The 19,090-nt window shown below is 44.5% G+C and overlaps 1 protein-coding gene across 3 annotated transcripts in view; it reads left to right on the top strand.

Moving 5' to 3' along the window:
• The first annotated feature begins 98 nt into the window (after nt 1–98).
• Nucleotides 99–19,090, top strand: part of wdr62 (WD repeat domain 62) — a 36,734-nt gene continuing 17,742 nt past the window's right edge. For all 3 annotated transcript variants that reach the window (XM_063205775.1, XM_063205776.1, XM_063205774.1), the window contains exons 1-19: nt 99–860; nt 1,444–1,535; nt 1,664–1,726; nt 2,187–2,244; nt 5,259–5,429; nt 6,538–6,675; nt 7,806–7,988; nt 10,049–10,209; nt 11,336–11,525; nt 12,507–12,701; nt 13,787–13,935; nt 14,863–14,954; nt 15,388–15,513; nt 15,781–15,851; nt 16,110–16,231; nt 16,605–16,680; nt 17,441–17,552; nt 18,046–18,109; nt 18,946–19,068. In XM_063205775.1, coding sequence (XP_063061845.1) covers nt 714–860; nt 1,444–1,535; nt 1,664–1,726; nt 2,187–2,244; nt 5,259–5,429; nt 6,538–6,675; nt 7,806–7,988; nt 10,049–10,209; nt 11,336–11,525; nt 12,507–12,701; nt 13,787–13,935; nt 14,863–14,954; nt 15,388–15,513; nt 15,781–15,851; nt 16,110–16,231; nt 16,605–16,680; nt 17,441–17,552; nt 18,046–18,109; nt 18,946–19,068 — 2,333 coding nt within the window. In that variant the 5' untranslated portion in view covers nt 99–713. The remainder of the gene's footprint in view (nt 861–1,443; nt 1,536–1,663; nt 1,727–2,186; nt 2,245–5,258; nt 5,430–6,537; nt 6,676–7,805; nt 7,989–10,048; nt 10,210–11,335; nt 11,526–12,506; nt 12,702–13,786; nt 13,936–14,862; nt 14,955–15,387; nt 15,514–15,780; nt 15,852–16,109; nt 16,232–16,604; nt 16,681–17,440; nt 17,553–18,045; nt 18,110–18,945; nt 19,069–19,090) is intronic.

Raw genomic sequence — 19,090 nt, 5'->3', positions numbered from 1 at the left:
TGTTTTCAGTGAGTGGTCAATATATGTGGGAAAAGCATGTTCTTGACTGAAATATTTACTGATTAATTGTAACGCAAACGCACTGGTTTGACCTCATCAACCGACTTTACAGCTGTTGCCAATCCCTGAAATTCGTCCAATGAGAATGTTGCATGGAGGAGGGATTTCGGCGATCATGCAGAAACCACGCAATCACAAGGGGCGGTGTATGTTTGAAAATGTGTACCGCTTTTGGAACGTCCCCGTCAGCTGGTGAAGTTCAATCGGCCCTAGACTTTCCGTAGTATTTTTACCAAAGTTTTATGAAGAAGAAGCGAGGAAGTGGTTGAAGTTGCTATTGGCTTCACTTTCTATCGGTTCATCTGCCTGCATACTAACCTATCATCTTGTCCTCGCCGTTTGGATATAGCGTTGCCTTTTGCGCTAGCACAGTTATTGAAGACTTCACTGGCGACTTTTCAGTTGTCGAAATGCTTTGTGTTCATGGCAGCTAACTGCTATCTGCTGGCAAGTCGGACGGCTAGCTTTTGATACATCGCCTTGGAAAACGACAAGCAAATGCAACCTCGTGTTTCTTCTGAAGGAATCATAGTTTGTTTAGCCGGAAAAGAGGGAGAGGGTGAAACCACCGCCAGCTATCGTTGGATAAACTAGGAGCTACGAACTTTGGTCTTGTTTGTGTCTGCACGCAGACACCCCAACACGTCCACACCATGGCGGAAACAGGGCAGCTTGGAGGTTTTCAAGCGTTTACCTGTGCGGGGAAGAAAACAAACAGCAGTGGCAACCCGTCAAATGTCAACGTTACAAATGTGCGAAGGAAAACTCGCCAGTCACAGAAAAGAAACATACACAATAAGGTACGTAATCTTGGATTGTTTCCAAGATCACAGCACTTAAAAGGCAAGATGACAAGGCAGTCAAACTCATGTGGTTGCCTTGACAAGGTTGTGGTGGAATCGGAGTTTCGTAAACGCAAAATAGTTTTAACTAGTTCTTCAACTTTCTTTTATTGCTAGATGAACGTGATAACTTGTTGTTCAGTCAACATGTCAGTCCCTCAACTGTATCCAAACCCAGGCTGAAGTGTGCACTGTGCAGAGATTTTGACAGACCCAGCCAAAATGTTATTCCAGTGAAATAACTTCTGGCGCGGTATAACCATCGCCCATGGCTTTGTCCTGGCTTCTTTAACAACTTACTTGGTTGTTGTGTGTGGACTGTGGACCATCCCTTTTGGTGTTGCACTCATGCTTTTGACTCGGATAACGGACTCAATTAACCAGGCATCAAACGAACTGAGATCTGGATGTCAGCTAGTATTTCAGGCGTTGGATAACTGCATCTTGTCGTTCCCTTATCTGTGTGGATCGGCCTTAATACATTGTCATTTCAGCATGTTTTGCAAAGCAGATTGTGCCAGCTGTTCATCTGTCATTTTAGGTGGTCCTGGAGAAAGTTCTTGGCATTACTACAAGCAACAGCAGTGGTCTGGCCTGTGACCCCAATACTGGCCTGGTCGCCTACACAGCGGGGTAACGACACACTTTCACCAAAACGCCAGTTTCAAAAAATGGAATACAATATGTGAGGGCTTAAGTACAATGTCATCTTTCTTTTTTGTTGTTGTTGATGTGTCTATTTTGCTTGATTTGAACCACAGGTGTGTGGTTGTCATCCTGCACCCAAAGAAGAACAAACAAACTCATATTCTCAACACATCTAGGTAAGCTTCTGGAGCCATGTCTGGATGATGTTGCATGTGCAATTGGCACACACACACGCACACACACTGAAGGCATGCCTGGATGTTACATGTGCAATTTGCCTGGTCACACACACACACACACACACACACACACACAGCGTGTTGCCCACTATCAAGTTATAGGGGAGGATAATCTTGGCAACCATCGCACAGAATTCACTGCTGTACTCTCCCCTTGTCACACAAAGAGCAATATTTAGATTCTCCCAGGCCTTCCCATGTGTGGTGGCACTATATTTTGAAATGTCTGCACAGAATGAATGACTACCTTGGCTATTTTTACCTCCAGATGTTGGATTGCGCCCTTTAATATTACTCTGTGTGTGTGTGTGTGTGTGTGTATGTGGGTGTGTGTGTGTGTGTGTGTGTGTGTGTGTGTGTGTGTGTGTGTGTGTGTATGTGGGTGTGTGTAACCCAGGAAAACCTTCTCTGCCTTGGCCTTCTCTCCGGATGGAAAATATCTGGTCACTGGTGAGGTAAGGCCTTGGAATCATTCCCAAAAGTCTCCAGATGAGGAGGGTGGTGGCGGAGGAGAAGGGGAAAAACAGAACAAGATCAGGATATTTACTAAACCCTCCTAGTTTTTTTTTTTTTTCTTTTATGGGCGATGACCCCATGTTTTTCAGAAACATTCTTTTTAGAATGCAATTTTTTATCGTTTGATTTCTCATTAGTAATGTAACTTAACACCAGACAAGGAAGGCAGACAAACGAACATATACTTTTGGATTATCTGTGATTGATGGTCCATAGCTTGACACATGTACATGTGTCTGTCATCACCATGGTTGTGTCTTTTACCTTGTGTGTTATTGGCAGAGAAAAGGAGAGGAGGAAGGGATGCCGCCTGCTTTGGGCACAGGCCTAGTCTAGGCTCACAGTTGTGTGCTGCCTGGCAGCGCTAGGCTACCAGTTGTTGTTCCGCTGTGGTTTGCAGCAGTTGCCATGACGTGCGAGGCTGGCGGCAGGGGAAGTTGTTCTACCAACCTTGTGGAGCTTTTTGAAAACACACACGCAGATGATGTACCAGCACCCAGGCATCATGTTACCTTGCATCGCATTTAGCAGAAATGTTTATTCAAAGCCACTTACAACAGAGGAGATGACAACATGCAATGCTTGGAGATGGGGACAACATATAATTATGTGGTGGGACACACACACTCACACACACACACACAGCGTGGGGGCTCCCGAGGCTGTCTGTTTGCGTTTGTTGCTATGCTTGTGTGACAAGTGAGACAAGTTCCTATTTGTAATCTGCTCATAATCCTGTTGCAGAGTAGGAAATGTGCAAAGCCTCTTTGCAGGTCTTAAACGCATGGATGTTGCGTGCATATCCGTGTGAATTAGTGCTTGTATGTGTGAGACTTAACACATTCTGTTGACTGGGGCCTGTACTACAAACTGAGCTCGGCCTACCAGAAGTAGCCTGGTCCTGACCATCCCATAATACTACCATTTCCATTTCGTATTCATGGTCTGGACTTTGTTTGATCTGACGCGATTGCAGGAAGCAGGAAGGAAAAATCAGGATTTAACTTATAAGTTGTTGAACAAACATGTCTGACGTCTATCTATGGCAATCTTATTTAATTAAAATCACCAATGCGTATCATTCTTACAGCCTTTATCAGGCCCTCACAGTCTGATGAAGGCCGTAGGGCTGATACGCTTTGGTAACTGAAGTGCGAGGACCAAGGATTTTTTTTTTTACCCCACCTCCAGCTCAGCTGGGCTACTGAAATAAACAAAGCGTTTTTCACAGCTGATGTGCGGGAATAAACAGATGATGTGTCATCAGCTTTTTTTTCTTTCTCTCCTCTTTCCTGACCTACATAACCTGCTGCTGACAAAGAGCAGCATTGACTTGAGGAGTGTTTGTGCCGTGCCTTTGTGAGTGTGCACCTCCTTGCCTCATATGACTTGTCTGGGGTGAATTTCTCAAAACCAAAGTTGCTTACTACATTAGCTACTTTGTTGTTTTCAATGCATTTTCCCATTGGCAACTACCGAAGTTGCTAACAGGCTAACAACTTCTCTTTTGAGAAACTCACCCCTGGAGTGCCCTAAACATGTCTTGGCCTGAAGAGTTCCTTAGCTACAGCTGCCCCTGCCACCCCTCTCGGCCTCCCCTGGGGTTTTATCTACTGTAGGTGCTTATTTTGGTCACGCTGTCTGACGCTACATTTTGTCATGTCTCGCTGTTACAAGAACACACTGGGCCCTTCTCAAAACCTAGTGCAGTGCACTTCCAAGTGTTTCAGCCCAATTAGTCACGCCCAGTGATTGGATACTCTTTGGTGAACTCTACGGAATATCCAATCTCTGGGTGTGACTAATAGAGAGTATATAATCACTGGGCGTGACTAATTAGGCTGATACACTTGGAAGTGCACTGCACTAGGTTTTGAGAAGGGCCCTATGTCTCTCTCTCTTTCTCACTTGCACACAAGAATCTGTCTCGTCCTAACACTGTCTCGCCATCAGACTGCCTGTGCCACATTCTATCATAGATAGGTACACACACACACACACACACACACACACACACACACACACACACACACACACACACAGAGGGAGAGAGAGAGACCGAATCTGTCTCCCTCACTATCACACTTGTCTAAGTGCTACATTCTGTCTCACACTTGGTATGCTTATATCTCTATCTAGTGTCTATTTCTCACACACATTCTGTCTCTGAGTGGGGGGAGAGATGGAGATGTCAGTGGGCACATGTCATTGTGGGACATATGGGGTAGTCCTCTCTTGCTCTGACTTGTCCTCACTTGCGCTCTCGCTATATCTTCTCTTCTCTTTCTCTTTCTCTCTCTCTCTCTCTCGCTCGCTCGCTCGCTCTCTCGCTCTCCCTCTCTCTCTCTCTCGCTCTCCTCTCTCTCTCTCTCTCTCTCTCTCTCTTTCTCTTTCTCTCTCTCTCTCTCTCGCTCGCTCGCTCGCTCTCTCGCTCTCCCTCTCTCTCTGACATGCACACTCTTCACTTCTCATGCCCTGTGTGCGATGATGTCAGGGTTTCCCCCAGCTCTTCATAATTATAATTCCCACATTGACCAAGTCCCCTGTATACCTAGATACAGATTTTGTGTTGTAAATATAATTTCTAAAGTTGCTTCACCAAAAAAAAGATACTTTTGAGGTTTTCATCACAAATGAAACTGCACAACATGCACAACATGGCCTTCGCAATGATAGCATGTGCATGTGTGTTGGAGGTGGCAGAATGAGTACATGTTTCTCTTACACACACTACCTCTCTTACATGCTCTGTGATAATGTGCCATGTTTGCACTTGTGGGAGGCCTAATGTTGCTTTTTAATTATAAAAACGAATTAATTAAAATAAATAAAAAAAACCATTACGAGCAGCATTCAGATGAAAAGTTGGAGGAACATCAACAAGTCTCTCTATCTCTCGTACTGTCCTTCTCCCTCTCTGACATGCACTCCTGTCTCTCTCTCCTGTTACCAGAGTGGGCACATGCCGTGCGTGCGCGTGTGGGAGGTGGCGGAGCGGGCGCAGGTGGCGGAGGTGCAGTGCCACAAGTACGGAGTGGCCTGCGTAGCCTTCTCCCCTAGCAGCAGCTACATCGTTTCCGTGGGATACCAGTACGACCAGACCGTCAGCGTGTGGGAGTGGAGGGTGAGTGCTCTGGAGCTGTGTGTGGGTCATGTGATGTCAGTCATGGCCAATTTTGTTTGTTTGTTGCTGTTTCTTAGATCCCCATTAGCTTTTGCAAAGTTGCTGCATTTCTTTGTAGCAGGGGTCAGGAACCTTTTTGGTGGAGAGAGCCATAAAAGCCACATTTTTTAAAAGGAATTTTCGTGAGAGCCATACCATTTTGAAAACACTGAATACAATTAAAAGCATGTATTTCAATTAAGCCCAACAATTTTAGAGTACTGTCAAGTTATCCCTTTTATTGATAACAGATAAGTATGAGGTTGCCAACTGTCAACTTCAGTATGGTGGAGGGTCTGGGGTTCCTCCCCCTGGAAATTTTGCATTTCTTAGATGTAATTTCCTGCATTTTTACACATTTTAAGATACCATGTCTCGTTTCAGATCAATACAGAACCCATACTTTAATAAATATGGGAAGAGTCTGCATTTCAAGGGACGGTTGACAAGATACAGTTCCCAAGAGCCAGATACAGTTCCCAAAAGAGCCACATGAGGCTCTAAAGCCATAGGTTCTTGATCTTGACCCCTGCTTTATAGGGTCACTCATGTTCATTGACATACAAATATAGAAACCAAATCTCAGTTTATAAGAATGTTGTACGGTTTCCCACTAATTTGTGTATTTACATTTGGTGCAAAAAAAAATGGAAGACATTTTGTGTATTATATTGACTGTGAATCACTACAGGTGAAAGCTTGGTTAGCTTCTTTATTTTTGTTTGATTCTGTTATAGCCATGCACAAGGCAATTGTGTTGCTTTTGCTTATCCTTGTTTTCCACAACGATCTCCCTTATTGTTTATGCGTCTCTGAAGTAGTCAGACAATGTAGAAAATCTATCACACTCAAGTTTTTTCTTTTTGTTTTGTTTATTCATCCATTGCAGGGTTTTGCTTGTTCTTGGAAATGTGACTGTTTTGACACAAGTTTGTTGTATTGGTGTCAATAAATATCTGGTCAGTGTCACATAATTGTTTATTAATACTGCTTGCATAACACAATCACATATCATCGCACAACATCACTCATCAATGTGGTGTTTTGTTGTTGTTTTTTACCTCTGCAGAAAGGGGTCGTGATTGCATCCAATAAGGTCTCCAGTCAAGTGCAGTCGGTCTCCTTTTCTGAGGACAACAGCTACTTTGTCACCGCCGGCAACAGACACGTCAAATTCTGGTACCTGAACGCTTCCAAAGAGAGACGGGTAATGTACCACCAACTGCCTTTTTGTAGCCATCATCTACTGACTTGAGGTATCAAACCCAGTTTAGAAAGCTCAAGCCAAAGAAAGTGGATGTAACCAAGAAGCGTCATTTTGTTTCCTTTCCGGTATCCACTTTATGTCGGGTGAACGCCCCTTTAGGAGACCTTCGGTTAGGAGACCTTTTGGAGTCCTGAGGTTGAAAATAAATGAAGTCCCCTTAGCGCTGTAGATGAAGGTAGCGCACATCTTGCGCAAACACCACGAAAAGGGAAGAAGAAGTAGGGGACAACGCCCCCTTAGGAGACCCAACTTGAGCACACGCTTTTGCATTGAGTGGGCGTGGTTTGCGATATCTTTGTTTGATTCAGTATTTTTGTTCAAGCCCTGCCACCTTGCATAGGTGTGTTCAGTGAGTTGCCAGCCTACCTGTCTTTAGTACTCATTATTATCAGTTGATTCAGAGCTGTGTGGATCAAATTGAATGGCTCTGTTTTTACTGTCTGAACCTGGGATTGACACCTCTGCTGATAGCGATGTCAGTCACAAAAAAAAGAAACAAAAAAGTACTAGCTTTAGTGTCACATGCAGGGGCTTACAAATATGGAACCAGCTGAAACAATATCTTAAAAAGTGCAAGTTTCTGAAACTGTTTAAAAAACACGAAAGAAATTATTGCACACATACATTCAATAGATTCACAAAAGTTTTTTTACATGCCGCAATGATTTCATAAAACACCATGAACACGATTTCTCCTCTACTACGGTCTCATGGGTTGGGTTGGGTTGGGTGGGGGCCGGAAAGGTGTTTTGTTTTGTTTGAATAGTTTGTCTGTTGTTAAGAGGTTTATGTTGTCTCGCCTATGGGAGGGTGTGTTGTTTATTATACCCATGAAAGGGCTTTTGTTTTGAAAAAAGGCTGTGGTATACCTGCTTTGTTATACCTGTGTGTTTTTGTTTGGTTTCCCTGCTGTTAAGCAGCTTTGGGCAGATTTTCCGTTTCAATATCTAATGTAAGGCAAGCAATCACTGTATATTTGTCATTCTCATCTGCAAAGATATTGAATTAAAACTCATCATCATCATCATCATCACTTAACAGCCATATTGGTCCCACCCACCCACCCACAGGTGAACAGCACGGTGCCCCTGATTGGCCGTTCGGGGTTGCTGGGGGACCACCGCAACAGCACGTTCTGCGGGCTGGCGTGCGGGCGCGGAGCCATGGCCAGCAGCACCTACGCCATCACCCACAAGGGCCTGCTCTGCCTCTTCAACTGCAGCCGCAACCTGGAGTCCTGGGTGGAGCTCAAGGTAGTCAAGCCAGCCACGCATGCCATACTACCAGAGATTCTTTAAGTATAGAGATACGCCAACATAATAGGTTTCTATGGGCACCTAACGTGACCAGGTTCCGGTCTGTCTAAAGGGGTGTGTCATAATACTCCTACAAGGAATAGAACAGTCCTTAGGTCTGCCTAGGTCTGGGGATTTCCCCCTAGTAGAACCCGGAAACAATGGGCCAATGGAACCTCTCTCTCTACTCTCTCTGATACTACTGTCAGGGTCCCCGCGGGGCATTAAGAAGCATTAAATACAGAACTTGCAATTTAAGGCTCTAAAAATCATGAAATTTCGAGATGTGGCATTCATTTTCCAAAGGATCGGCATTAAATTGCATCCAGACACAATATAGTAGCCTAAAATATAGATGTTTGGACAGTTAAATTACGTAAAAACATTTTTCCATCACTAAGACAGACTGCAACAAGCGCTCCTAGTCGGAACCTGCCTGGGGTAGGAAACAAGGCACTCGACAGTAAATGACAGGCCAGGTAGCGGACCCCCTCGTCTGGATCCCCCACAGCTTGGCCTCAACCACATTACTATGAATGAATGAATGACTGAATCTTTATTATCCTCAAGTGTGGAAACTTGTCTTCAGTTTCACCATGTACAAGACATATTAACACAGGTGGGACATAGACATTTAGAGACATTAATATGCTATATATTACATTACATTACATTTATTATTAATACATATACTCCACAACCTGGGCTCAACCACAGGACTAGACTATATATTATATTACATTTAGTGTCATATTTATATGTTTTCGTTTAACTGCACATTGGAGACTGGTCAAACGCAATTACAAACTTCTGTGCTAACCCTGTTGCATAGATTTTTGACGACAAAGTACACTTGACTTCACTTGACTTGAGTTGTAAATGTTGGGGAAAGAGGACAGTCTTTACTTCCCTCTTGAATACTATATACCCCACAACCTGGGATCAGCCACAGGACTTCTTCTATAATCATCAGCAAAGGACAGGAAAGAGAGCATAGATTATCAGATTGTATTTATTTCTTTTCTGCTTTTGTTTGTTGGGCTGTTTTTTTACTTTCAGCTTTTGAGTTTTCAGTTTTAGAATAGTCTCCAATATTCTGTGGATTGACTTGAGCAGGCTGAATGGAGATTTTGTGTTGTCTTCATCGCCCTCCATAGGCTAGCTATGAAGCATACAGCATGTCCACACTGCCCGTTTGTAAAGGCACATTGCCCATTATTGCCCTAAGGTGTTGCCTATTGCCAAGTCATGTAGGATTACAACATTGCAATTGGGACGCCACTAGCTAATCAGATGCAGCAGCGGATGAGGTTGAGTACCTGAGGGGGATGCCATGCTAGTCATGTGTCTGCAACATTATGACATGACATCATCAGTGGTTGTGCATTTTTCTTTTTATGATTTTCCCCCGCAAAAGCAGCTGACTCTTGAGCAGTTTGTTGTGTTCTATCATCTGTGGGAAAATGGCTAGACCTAGCCTGGCAATCGCAACTGCATCTCTCTTTGAAAATGTTGTCTGGCAAACTTGTCATCTTTAGCATCTCCCTTGGGGAAATGGGTTGTGTTTGTGCCCATTCCTGAGGCTGTACACTACTGATGAAGGAATGGGTGGTCTAATAATTGTATCTTCACTTGCCTGTTGTTAACTTATCATTTCCATAAACACGGCATGAGATGTTGGAAATGTTCAAAATTGACTGTTTGGATGTGGGATCTTGCATAGCCTGGCCAGTCAATCAAGTTGCAAAGAAATGCGTTCGCTCCTGATTAGGGTCTAGTGAAATGTGAAATGGTCCTAAACCTTGAGGTTTGGGGTTGTCAGTGCTGTATTGAAAACGTAGAATTCACTGAATTTTGAAGCAATTATTTGCACTTATTACACTTGATCGACACTTGATTTTTGTGTTCTCTCTCTCTCTCTGTATCGCCCTCTCTGGCTGTTTTCCACTGTATCCCCCTCTCTTCCCTCTCTGCTTCTCTCCTTGTTTGCCTCTGGCGTTCGCCACCCCCTCCCTCAGACCTCCTCGGCGGGTAGCCTGTGTGTGACGGAGCAGTATGTGTTCTGCGGCTGTGCGGACGGTATGGTGCGAGTGTTCCGGCCGCAGGACCTGCACTACATCACCACCCTGCACCGACCGCATCGCCTGGGGGTGGACATCACACAAGGCCTGCAGCCAGGGTGAGCAGGCACACACACACACACGCGCGCGCACACACGCGCACACACACGCGCACACACACACACACACACACACACACACACACACACACACAGAGGCTCAGGCTCATATTTGTGCACCATAAAAAAAATCTGCAGCCAAGGCACACAGACACACACACCGCGTTGGAGTAGACAAGTGAGCATGTGTGCACACACTCGTTCATCACCTTGTTGTGGACATTAGATAACACATTGCCTCAGAGTTTACACATTTGGGTGTGTTAGTGCATTAATGAATCAAGGGAATGAGAACACACAAACACTTTACTGCTTTGAAGGGGACAGAGCACAAAAGTTCACATGCTCGTGTATACAAACATAGTCTCTCAGTGGATACCGCCCATGGAATTTATCCAGTCATTACAAACACCCACACACACTGCCGTGAAGTGGACATAACCCCGGGCACAGTGACCTCCCTTGCAGGCACACATTACATCACATCTCACCATTATTGTCACATTTCTGAAGCATTTCTGGCTGATGCTCTCTTCTCTTTTGTTAGGAAAGCTTGAAATGCATGCATGTGTCTATATGTGACATCATCATCACACAAACAAAACCTCTACTGAAATGAGATCACTGCAGTAAACGTCTTTTTGCAGCTTTTGTGAAAGGATATGCTGCCCCCTTTAAGACCCAGGAGTTTTTGATTTTACCATGACCTCAGCGTTCAGAGTTTATTGTATGACTCATAGCCATTTTGGTCTGCCCGTGACTCCCCCATCTTAATTTGGTTTTATGGTGCGATTTGTCACGGACTGAATGTTCCTTTTGAATTGTATCTGTATTATATTACTATATTGTCTTACTTTTAAAAAATGGAGCGTATTTCTGCACTTTTGTACTGCACTATTTCTACACTTCCCTGTTTTTGCAATGCAAGTTGGAGCTGTTCATCACAACTGTTTTTATTTTGCTTTCTCCACCAGTTCTATGTGTTGGTATAGCTGTACAACTGGAATGACTTAACTACCAATTAAACAATAAAACACACCGACCCACACACACACACACAAACCTCTGCACAAATATTGTGATGAATGTTGCCAATATCCTTTTTTATTTCTGATTATCTGCACAGGCATTTGTTCACCTCCGACCCCAACGCTCAGTACCCTGACACCTTGGCCTTGACCTTTGACCCGGTGGCTAAGCACCTGACGTGCGTGTACAGCGACCACAGCGTGTACACGTGGGACCTGCGGGATCTGAGGAACGTGGGGAAGGTCTACTCGGCCCTCTACCACAGCGACTGCGTTTGGAGCGTTGAGGTGAGCGAAGGAAAGCCGAGCCTCCCGTTTGACCTCAGCCATACATCGGTGCTTGGGAAAGGATTTTGCAGTCCTTGGGCATCATGTAGAACAGCTTGTTTATGCACAAAATGATTTATCTACCGTAACTTTTCACACAAACGTTGCATTTGCATTGCATTTTAAATGTACCAATTGAATGTGCATCATAACCTGTGTATGTCTGGACTGATGCATCTGGATTTTTTTTTTTTTTTTTTGGTGCATATGCATCTTTGTAGATTTTCTCATGCGCAAAGATTCAGCCATACACCTGTGCTTGTGAAAGGACTTTGCAGACCTTGGGCCTCATGTGAAAAAGCTTGTTTATGCACAAAACGGTCTATGTACCGTAACTTTTCACGCAAACGTTCTGCTGTACTAGGATCGTCTTAACTTGAATATGCAATTGCACTGAATTTCAAATGTATTCCGTGTATGTCTGCAGTGATGCATCTGAATGTTTTTAAAAAAAATTGGGTGCATATGCATCTTTGCAGATTTTCTCATGTGCGAAGATTCAGTTGGAAATCTATACAAGTCTTTGTACACGAGGCCCCACACAAATGTTTTATGACACGAATATGTATGCTGTTTTAGGAGAACAAAGCCCTCTTGTTCGTCTCTACTTGATTAGTTTTATTTATTTCATTAAGACAATGCTTGCATTAGCACATGGTTGCTTAATTTCATCTCCTCAGGGAAAGAGGGGAGATATTTATACATGCATTTTTATTCATATATCATTCGTATATCCTCCTGCTCGATAAGATGGCTCCCTCTGCAGACTCTTACAGGGAATTGCAGCAAGCCTGCTAATATAAGGAGATGGCGCATGTCCATAACAGACCTTTGCCCATGCTCCACAGCATTAGGACACTAATTGAGAAATAATTATCTCATCGCTTCAAGATGTTTCACCTTTCATCCAAAAAGTCCTGTTCTTGTGTTTTTCTTTTGCAGACGTACCCGGAGGTGGAGTCTCCGTACGTCCCCTGTCTGCCCTCCAGTGCCTTCCTCACCTGCTCCTCTGACAACACCATCCGCCTCTGGCACCTGGACCCCCAGCAGGGACACACTGCCTCCGCCTCCGTCACGGCCACCGCCTCCGCTTCCCAGGGCCTCCAACCAAACCTGCACCGCAACCTCTACAGCAATGTAAGACAAGACATGAGACGCATACATTCACACAAAGACAAGGGACGCATGCATTCACACAACTCTTTTAAACACCTGCACCGCAACCTCTACAGCAATGTAAGACAAGACATGAGACACATTACATTCACACAAAGACAAGACACGAGACGCATACATTCACACAAAGACAAGAGACGCATGCATTCACGACTTTTACATTGCTGTAGAGGTTGCGGTGCAGGTGTTTAAGACAAGACATGAGACACATTACATTCACACAAAGACGAGACGTGAGACTCATAGATTCATACAAAGACAAGACGCATGCATTCACACGACTCTTTTAAACACCTGCACCGCAACCTCTACAGCAATGTAAGACGAGACACGAGACACATTACATTCACACATACACTCTATTAAACATCTGTGTACTACAGCTTCAACAACCATGTAAGATAAGACATGAAGACGCACATTGTCATGGGCAGTCATGGGTAAGCGGTTAGGGCGTCAGACTTGTAGACACGGCCATCATTTCCACCCTTTCAGACGGTATGCCACTGATCACGCTTGAAGTCAGTATAGGGGTGCGTTCCAATATGCAACCTTGCCTCCTCCACTTGTGCTTGTTTCCTCGTACCAGGAAGTAATATGTCATGATGACATCACTGACAACAGCATTATATTTCAATATCTTGCAAAAGCTCAATTGTAAAGTCTTTTTCTCATTTGCAATTGGGATGGTGAATGGAAAACAGTCCCTCAAAAGTTGTTGTGGCTAGGCTGACAGCTGGGAAACTTTATCGTTTTCTCCTTGGAGGTTGGGCCAGGAGGCGGGGCGAGGAAACAAGCACAAGTGGAGGAGGCAAGGTCTCATATTGTAACACACTATAGGAGTGAAAGATGTCGTTGAAGGCGTTCATGGTGGCTCTCCAGCTCACCTGGCAAATAAGACAAGGACTCTCTCTTTACTTCCATGTAAGCAGATTCCTGGGCTTTACGTCAGCAGTGTTGTACATATTTCTTGATTACCGTATGTCAATGACATAATGTAATCTAAACGGTGTGTGTGTGTATGTCTGTGTGTGTGCGTGCATTAGGACCTGATGAGGATCGTGTACGTGGAGGAAGACCCTCAGCCTCAGCAGGGGGATGGGGACGGGGGCGAGGCCAAGTCGGGCATCAGGGTGCTGGGCGTCAGTCCCGACGGACAGCACCTCGCAGCAGGAGACCGCAACGGTAGCCTCAGGTGAGTACGCACGCATGCACGCTCGCACACACCAGTGCATGAACGCTCGCACCCACCAATGCATGCACATGTGACTGTGCTCATATGGGATGGTTTGCCATCCGGGGCTCAAACCCATGATCTCCTAATCACTACACAGGAAAGATGCCACCCAGCTTAAGGTCTAGGTAGATAGCCCAGTGATGATGCATCTGTATGAGGCTTTGCGATTGGGGTGGGCGATACGACTGTATTCAATTGTGAATCGTGAAATTGAGTACAAGATCGTCTCAAATCTGCAAGATGATCTATACGATTTCGCTACTTTGGCAGTGAGGATGTTTATCAGTGTCAGAGTTACGTAGCGTTGTTGTCTTCACTTTTAATCTTTACACTATTGTATTCCAATTGTGCACTTTCTGAGCATGTCATCAGTGTGTTAACATTTAATTAATTGTTAATTACAAATTGCAAGTATTGCAATGCCTGTTTTTCGTTTGTTTGTGTTTTTCAACACACACACACACACACACACACACACACACATGCAATCTAGAGTACTGGAAAGCAGATACGGTGACCTTTGCACAGTGTCTTGGACTGGTCCTCATTTTTTAAATTTATATTGCTTTGGGAATTGGCACCTCGGTGCTCTTACTTTCAAAGGGCTGAGTTCATGAAGTTCAAAGCAAATGCAGAAACATTCACATTGTATTGCGGTTATTTACTGTATGGGTTTATGGTTATTTTGGGGTATTGGTCGCTGTCCATGGAGCAATTTGGGATCAGGTACCTTTTTCAGGGGTACTTCTGATGAAGATGTAAAGAGACCATACATGTATTTTACCCATAGTGTGCGTGTGTGCGTGCGTGTGCTGGCAGGCATATTTTTCTGAATTGCGTTTGGTCTGTACCTTGCTTAACTGACTTGGCCTTATCTCTTCTCAGGATCTTTGAGCTGCAGTTTCTAGACGAGATTGCCAAGATAGTAGCCCATGACTCTGAGGTGCTCTGTCTGGAGTTCTCACCCACCGAAACAGGTTTGTGCTCCTTTTTTTTTTCATAATTTGATGGCTCGAAAGTCTCAAAACTGCCCTCCCATGTCTATTGGTCAGAGGTAGTCTGACCCCATTTGCCTCAGAATGACCTTTAGTAGTTTGCAACACAAGACTTGCATGTAGGTATGCACAATGTGGATCCCCCTCCCTCTTGCTTTGAACACCGTCCAGCGACTCTTTGTAGATTTTGTCTATTCTGAGGTGCATTTCTCCTAACCATAGTTGCTAGCTCTGTTAGCTACTTTGATGTTTGCTCTGCAATTTCCCATTGACAACTGCCCAAGTTGCTAACTAGCTAACAACCATGCTTTTGAGAAACGCACCCCAGGGGTTTGTTTGCAGGGTAAGTACACTGCATGTGTCTGAGCGTGCCAGGATGTAGAATGTAACCCGTGGCTGTTGTCTATTACCCCAGGCCTGTGTCTGCTTGCATCTGCGAGCCGTGACCGTCTGATCCACATCTTCAACATCTCCAACAGCTACACTCTGGAGCAGACCGTCTACGACCACTCCGGGGCCATCACTGCCATCAAGTTCTCAGGTGTGTGTGTGCGTGCGTGCGTGCGTGAGTGCGTGCGCGAGTGTGCTTGCGTGCAATCTCTTCTATAACCTCTCATGCTCTGCTAGTCCCTTCATTCCTTATTGGTTTGATTGGGAAGGAAGATATTGTTTGAAAATGTTTAAATCTGAATGTCTTACAACATGCATATAGTTGTCATGTATAGATAAAAAATGATCCATAATCTGTTCTTATGTGTAGATGTATTTATAGGCTACATTGTCTTCCTGGCTATGTGTGTGTGAATAGGTGAGGGATCAGAGGTGAACATGGTGAGCTGTGGAGCCGATAAGAGCATCTACTTCCGCACTGCTGAACAGGTAGGTGTGTGTGTGGGTGGCATACTAGTCACAACTCTGGTGAAGGCTAATGGGTGAAACATTGAAATTAAATGGGGTCTTTTGGAAAAGAAGGAAAAGTTGCATGTTAGACAAAAATATGGCTCTACTTTCTTAAGTTGTTGATAGAATCCCTTTGGGGGGGTGGGGGTCAATGGATTACTTATTTCTTGTTGTCCATAATGCTTTTGTTCCTGTGTAAAAGTGTTTTGAGCATTGTGTGCTTGTTGTGCCCTGCAGACGTCAGAGGGCTTGTCCTTCTCCCGTAACCATTACGTAGCTGAGAAGACCACCCTGTACGATATGGACCTGGACAGCACACGCTCACAGGCGGCCATCGCCTGCCAGGACCGCAACGTCAGGTGAGTGAGGGGGTGTGTGTGACAGATTCTCTAAACTGCTATAAATTACTCCCGCACACCCATTTTAATAGCCACCAATGCAATTGGATGCAAAATGCTTAGGAATTGGCCCTGATGATGATTTTACTGTGTGTGTGCACATTCAAGTATTAAGGGATTATATAGAGTAATGGGATTAGATTAGACTCAACTTTATGTAAGGTGCTTGTATGTAATAAGTGTACAGATGACTAAGGCATGCCCGTTCTATGCATCTTATTCACAAATGTGTTATGGGAGAAGAATGTGCAGCAGGTAGGGCAAAGTGATGTGTGCGTACTAGTATGGCTTAGGGTTGCAACAATCATGCATGGTGTTGTATTCCTCCTCTCAGGGTGTACGACATCAAGAGTGGCAAGATGATGAGGTGCTTCAAGGGCTCCCCCAGTGAAGAAGGCAATCTGCTGAAGGTGAGGCATCAGGAGGTTTAGATGTCTCACACATCTGACCTGAAATCAGGCATTGGGAAAATGGGAATTGCATTCAATGTTTGCTGGCAAATGGGGTCATATCTTTTAATTTTAATCCTAAATCATTGAATAGTTGTGTGTGTGTGCTCTGTGTCTGTTGCTAAGCCTCTTCACCCATGTGGTGGTTGTCCATGGTAGGGCACAGGGACGCCAACATGAAGGGGGAAAAGGGGTCAGTTGCCCCGGGCCCTGGGAGGTAGGGGGTCCAAAATTGGGTCCTCATTACATTAAAGGGGTATGCCACTATTTTGGGGCTTAATACAGTTAAAATTGTTGGCCGGGGTTTATAAAGGTGGTGAAGTGTCTTATTTTTCATGTGAAGCGTTGTCTTGCTGTAAGACAAGTTAAAAGAGGGAAAATGTTGCTAAGCTAGTGAAAGTCAATGGATCCGTGTAGCATGCTACAATCCATTGACTTTCACTAGCTTAGCGACATATTCCCTCTTATAACTTGTCTTTAAAGCAAGACAACGCTTCACATGAAAAATAAGACACTTTACCACCTTTATAAACCCCAGCCAACGATTTTAACTGCATTAAGCCCCCAAATAGTGGCATACCCCTTTAAGGGGCCCTTTCAGATTACTTTGCCCTGGGCCCAGCCAAAGCTGTCAGCGGCCCTGGGAGGGCATATTTGAAGCTGAAGGTGGATTTAGAAGTGCTGATGTGTTGTTGTAAAGACGGTCTGCTTCCCTCCACAGGTGCAGATGGATCCCTCTGGTGTTTACGTTGCCACCAGCTGCTCAGACAAGAGCATCAGCATCTTTGACTACGCGTCTGGAGAGTGTGTGGCTAACCTTTTTGGCCACTCAGGTACTTTGCTCTTCATTTTTGTCCTTGACTTGTTCTGCTCCTCAGGAGAGGCGAATGAATGAATGTTGTTGTTTTTGTTTAAGCTTGTTTCTTTCTTTATCATTTAGCAACTTGATGCAAAACCATAAATCAGATTTATACAAAAAAAGTCTTGATGAGCCAATGAGATTTTTACCTTTTTGTTGACCTTGACACAAATTCTTAGTTCTAACCAACTACAAACATTTCCTTTTTATTTCTTTTTTTTGTGAAATGTATAAACCTATCCATTGCAACAGAGACTAAAACAGTCTCCGTCCATGGTTAGCTTTGTTATCAGCTGTCTCTCTTAAGTTCAAATGGTCTCTGACGAAGAGCCGAGTCAATCCTCAAATCCTCTCTCTCTCTCTCTTTCTCTTTCTCTTTCTCTTTCTCTCTCTCTCTCTCTTTCTCTTTCTCTTTCTCTTTCTCTTTCTCTTTCTCTTTCTCTTTCTCTTTCTCTCTCTCTCTCCAGAAATTGTGACAGGCCTGCGGTTCAGCCAGGACTGCAGACACCTCATCACAGTCTCAGGGGACAGGTAAGCCAGAGAGCTTTGACGGTGACCTTCTACAAGCTCCTCTAGAAATGCCAATAGATCAAAGATGCCTTAGAAGAAGTGCACAGGAGAGACAGGCATGGTCACGAGAAGCAGAAACTAAGGCTGAATCTCAAATGGTGCACTTGTGCACTTCAGTGTTCATGTTTCAGTGTGTATGCCGTATTAGTTACGCACTGAAACATAGTGCCTGAAGTGCACAAGTGCGCCATTTGAGATCCAGCCCATGAGAATGTCATACATTTAGTATTACGTTGCAAGTAGTATGTAAGGGGTAAATGCTGTTTAAAATGCTTCTGTGGTTTCGGTTTACAGTGGCACACTACACTCATGCCCCATACTATGTATTGCTCATGAGAACTCATGTTTGAATTTGAAGGGGCAGCCGTGGCCTAGTGGTTAGAGAGTTGGTCTTTCAATCTGGGGGATGTAGATTCGAATCCCCCCTGACCCCTCTCTACATCTCCATCCATGGCTGAAGTGCCCTTGAGCAAGGCACCTAACCCCACATTGCTCCAGGGACTGTAACCAATACCCTGACAAATAATAACTAAGTCGCTTTGAATAAAATGAAAGCGTCAGCTTAGTGAAATGTAATGTAATGTAATGTAATGAATTTAACTTTGGTCAATTTCATTTCCCAACCCTACCTGGTCTCTCTCTCCCAACCTTGCCCTGCCTTCACCCTACTTGTCCTGCCTAATAAAGATACAAAAACACCCCAACTTGAAAACTTTTCTTTGTTGTGCGTTCACAGTAATGATGAAAATGATTGATTGAAGTGGCTCTTGTCTGTCTTGTCTTGTCTGTGTGTGTAGCTGTGTGTTTGTGTGGCGTCTGGACTCCCAGATGACCACCTGTATGAGGAAGAAGCAGGAGGAGAGGAGGCAGAGGGCCGGCATCAGGATCGCCAGCGCTGCCACCACAGAGCAAATAATCCGGTCCGCACGCACGCACGCACGC

The sequence above is a fragment of the Engraulis encrasicolus genome, chromosome 8 (assembly GCF_034702125.1).
Source record: "Engraulis encrasicolus isolate BLACKSEA-1 chromosome 8, IST_EnEncr_1.0, whole genome shotgun sequence".
NCBI classification, from domain to species: Eukaryota; Metazoa; Chordata; class Actinopteri; order Clupeiformes; family Engraulidae; genus Engraulis; species Engraulis encrasicolus.
The sequence above is the reverse complement of the archived record's forward strand: the minus strand, read 5'-3'. Positions and strand labels throughout refer to the sequence as shown.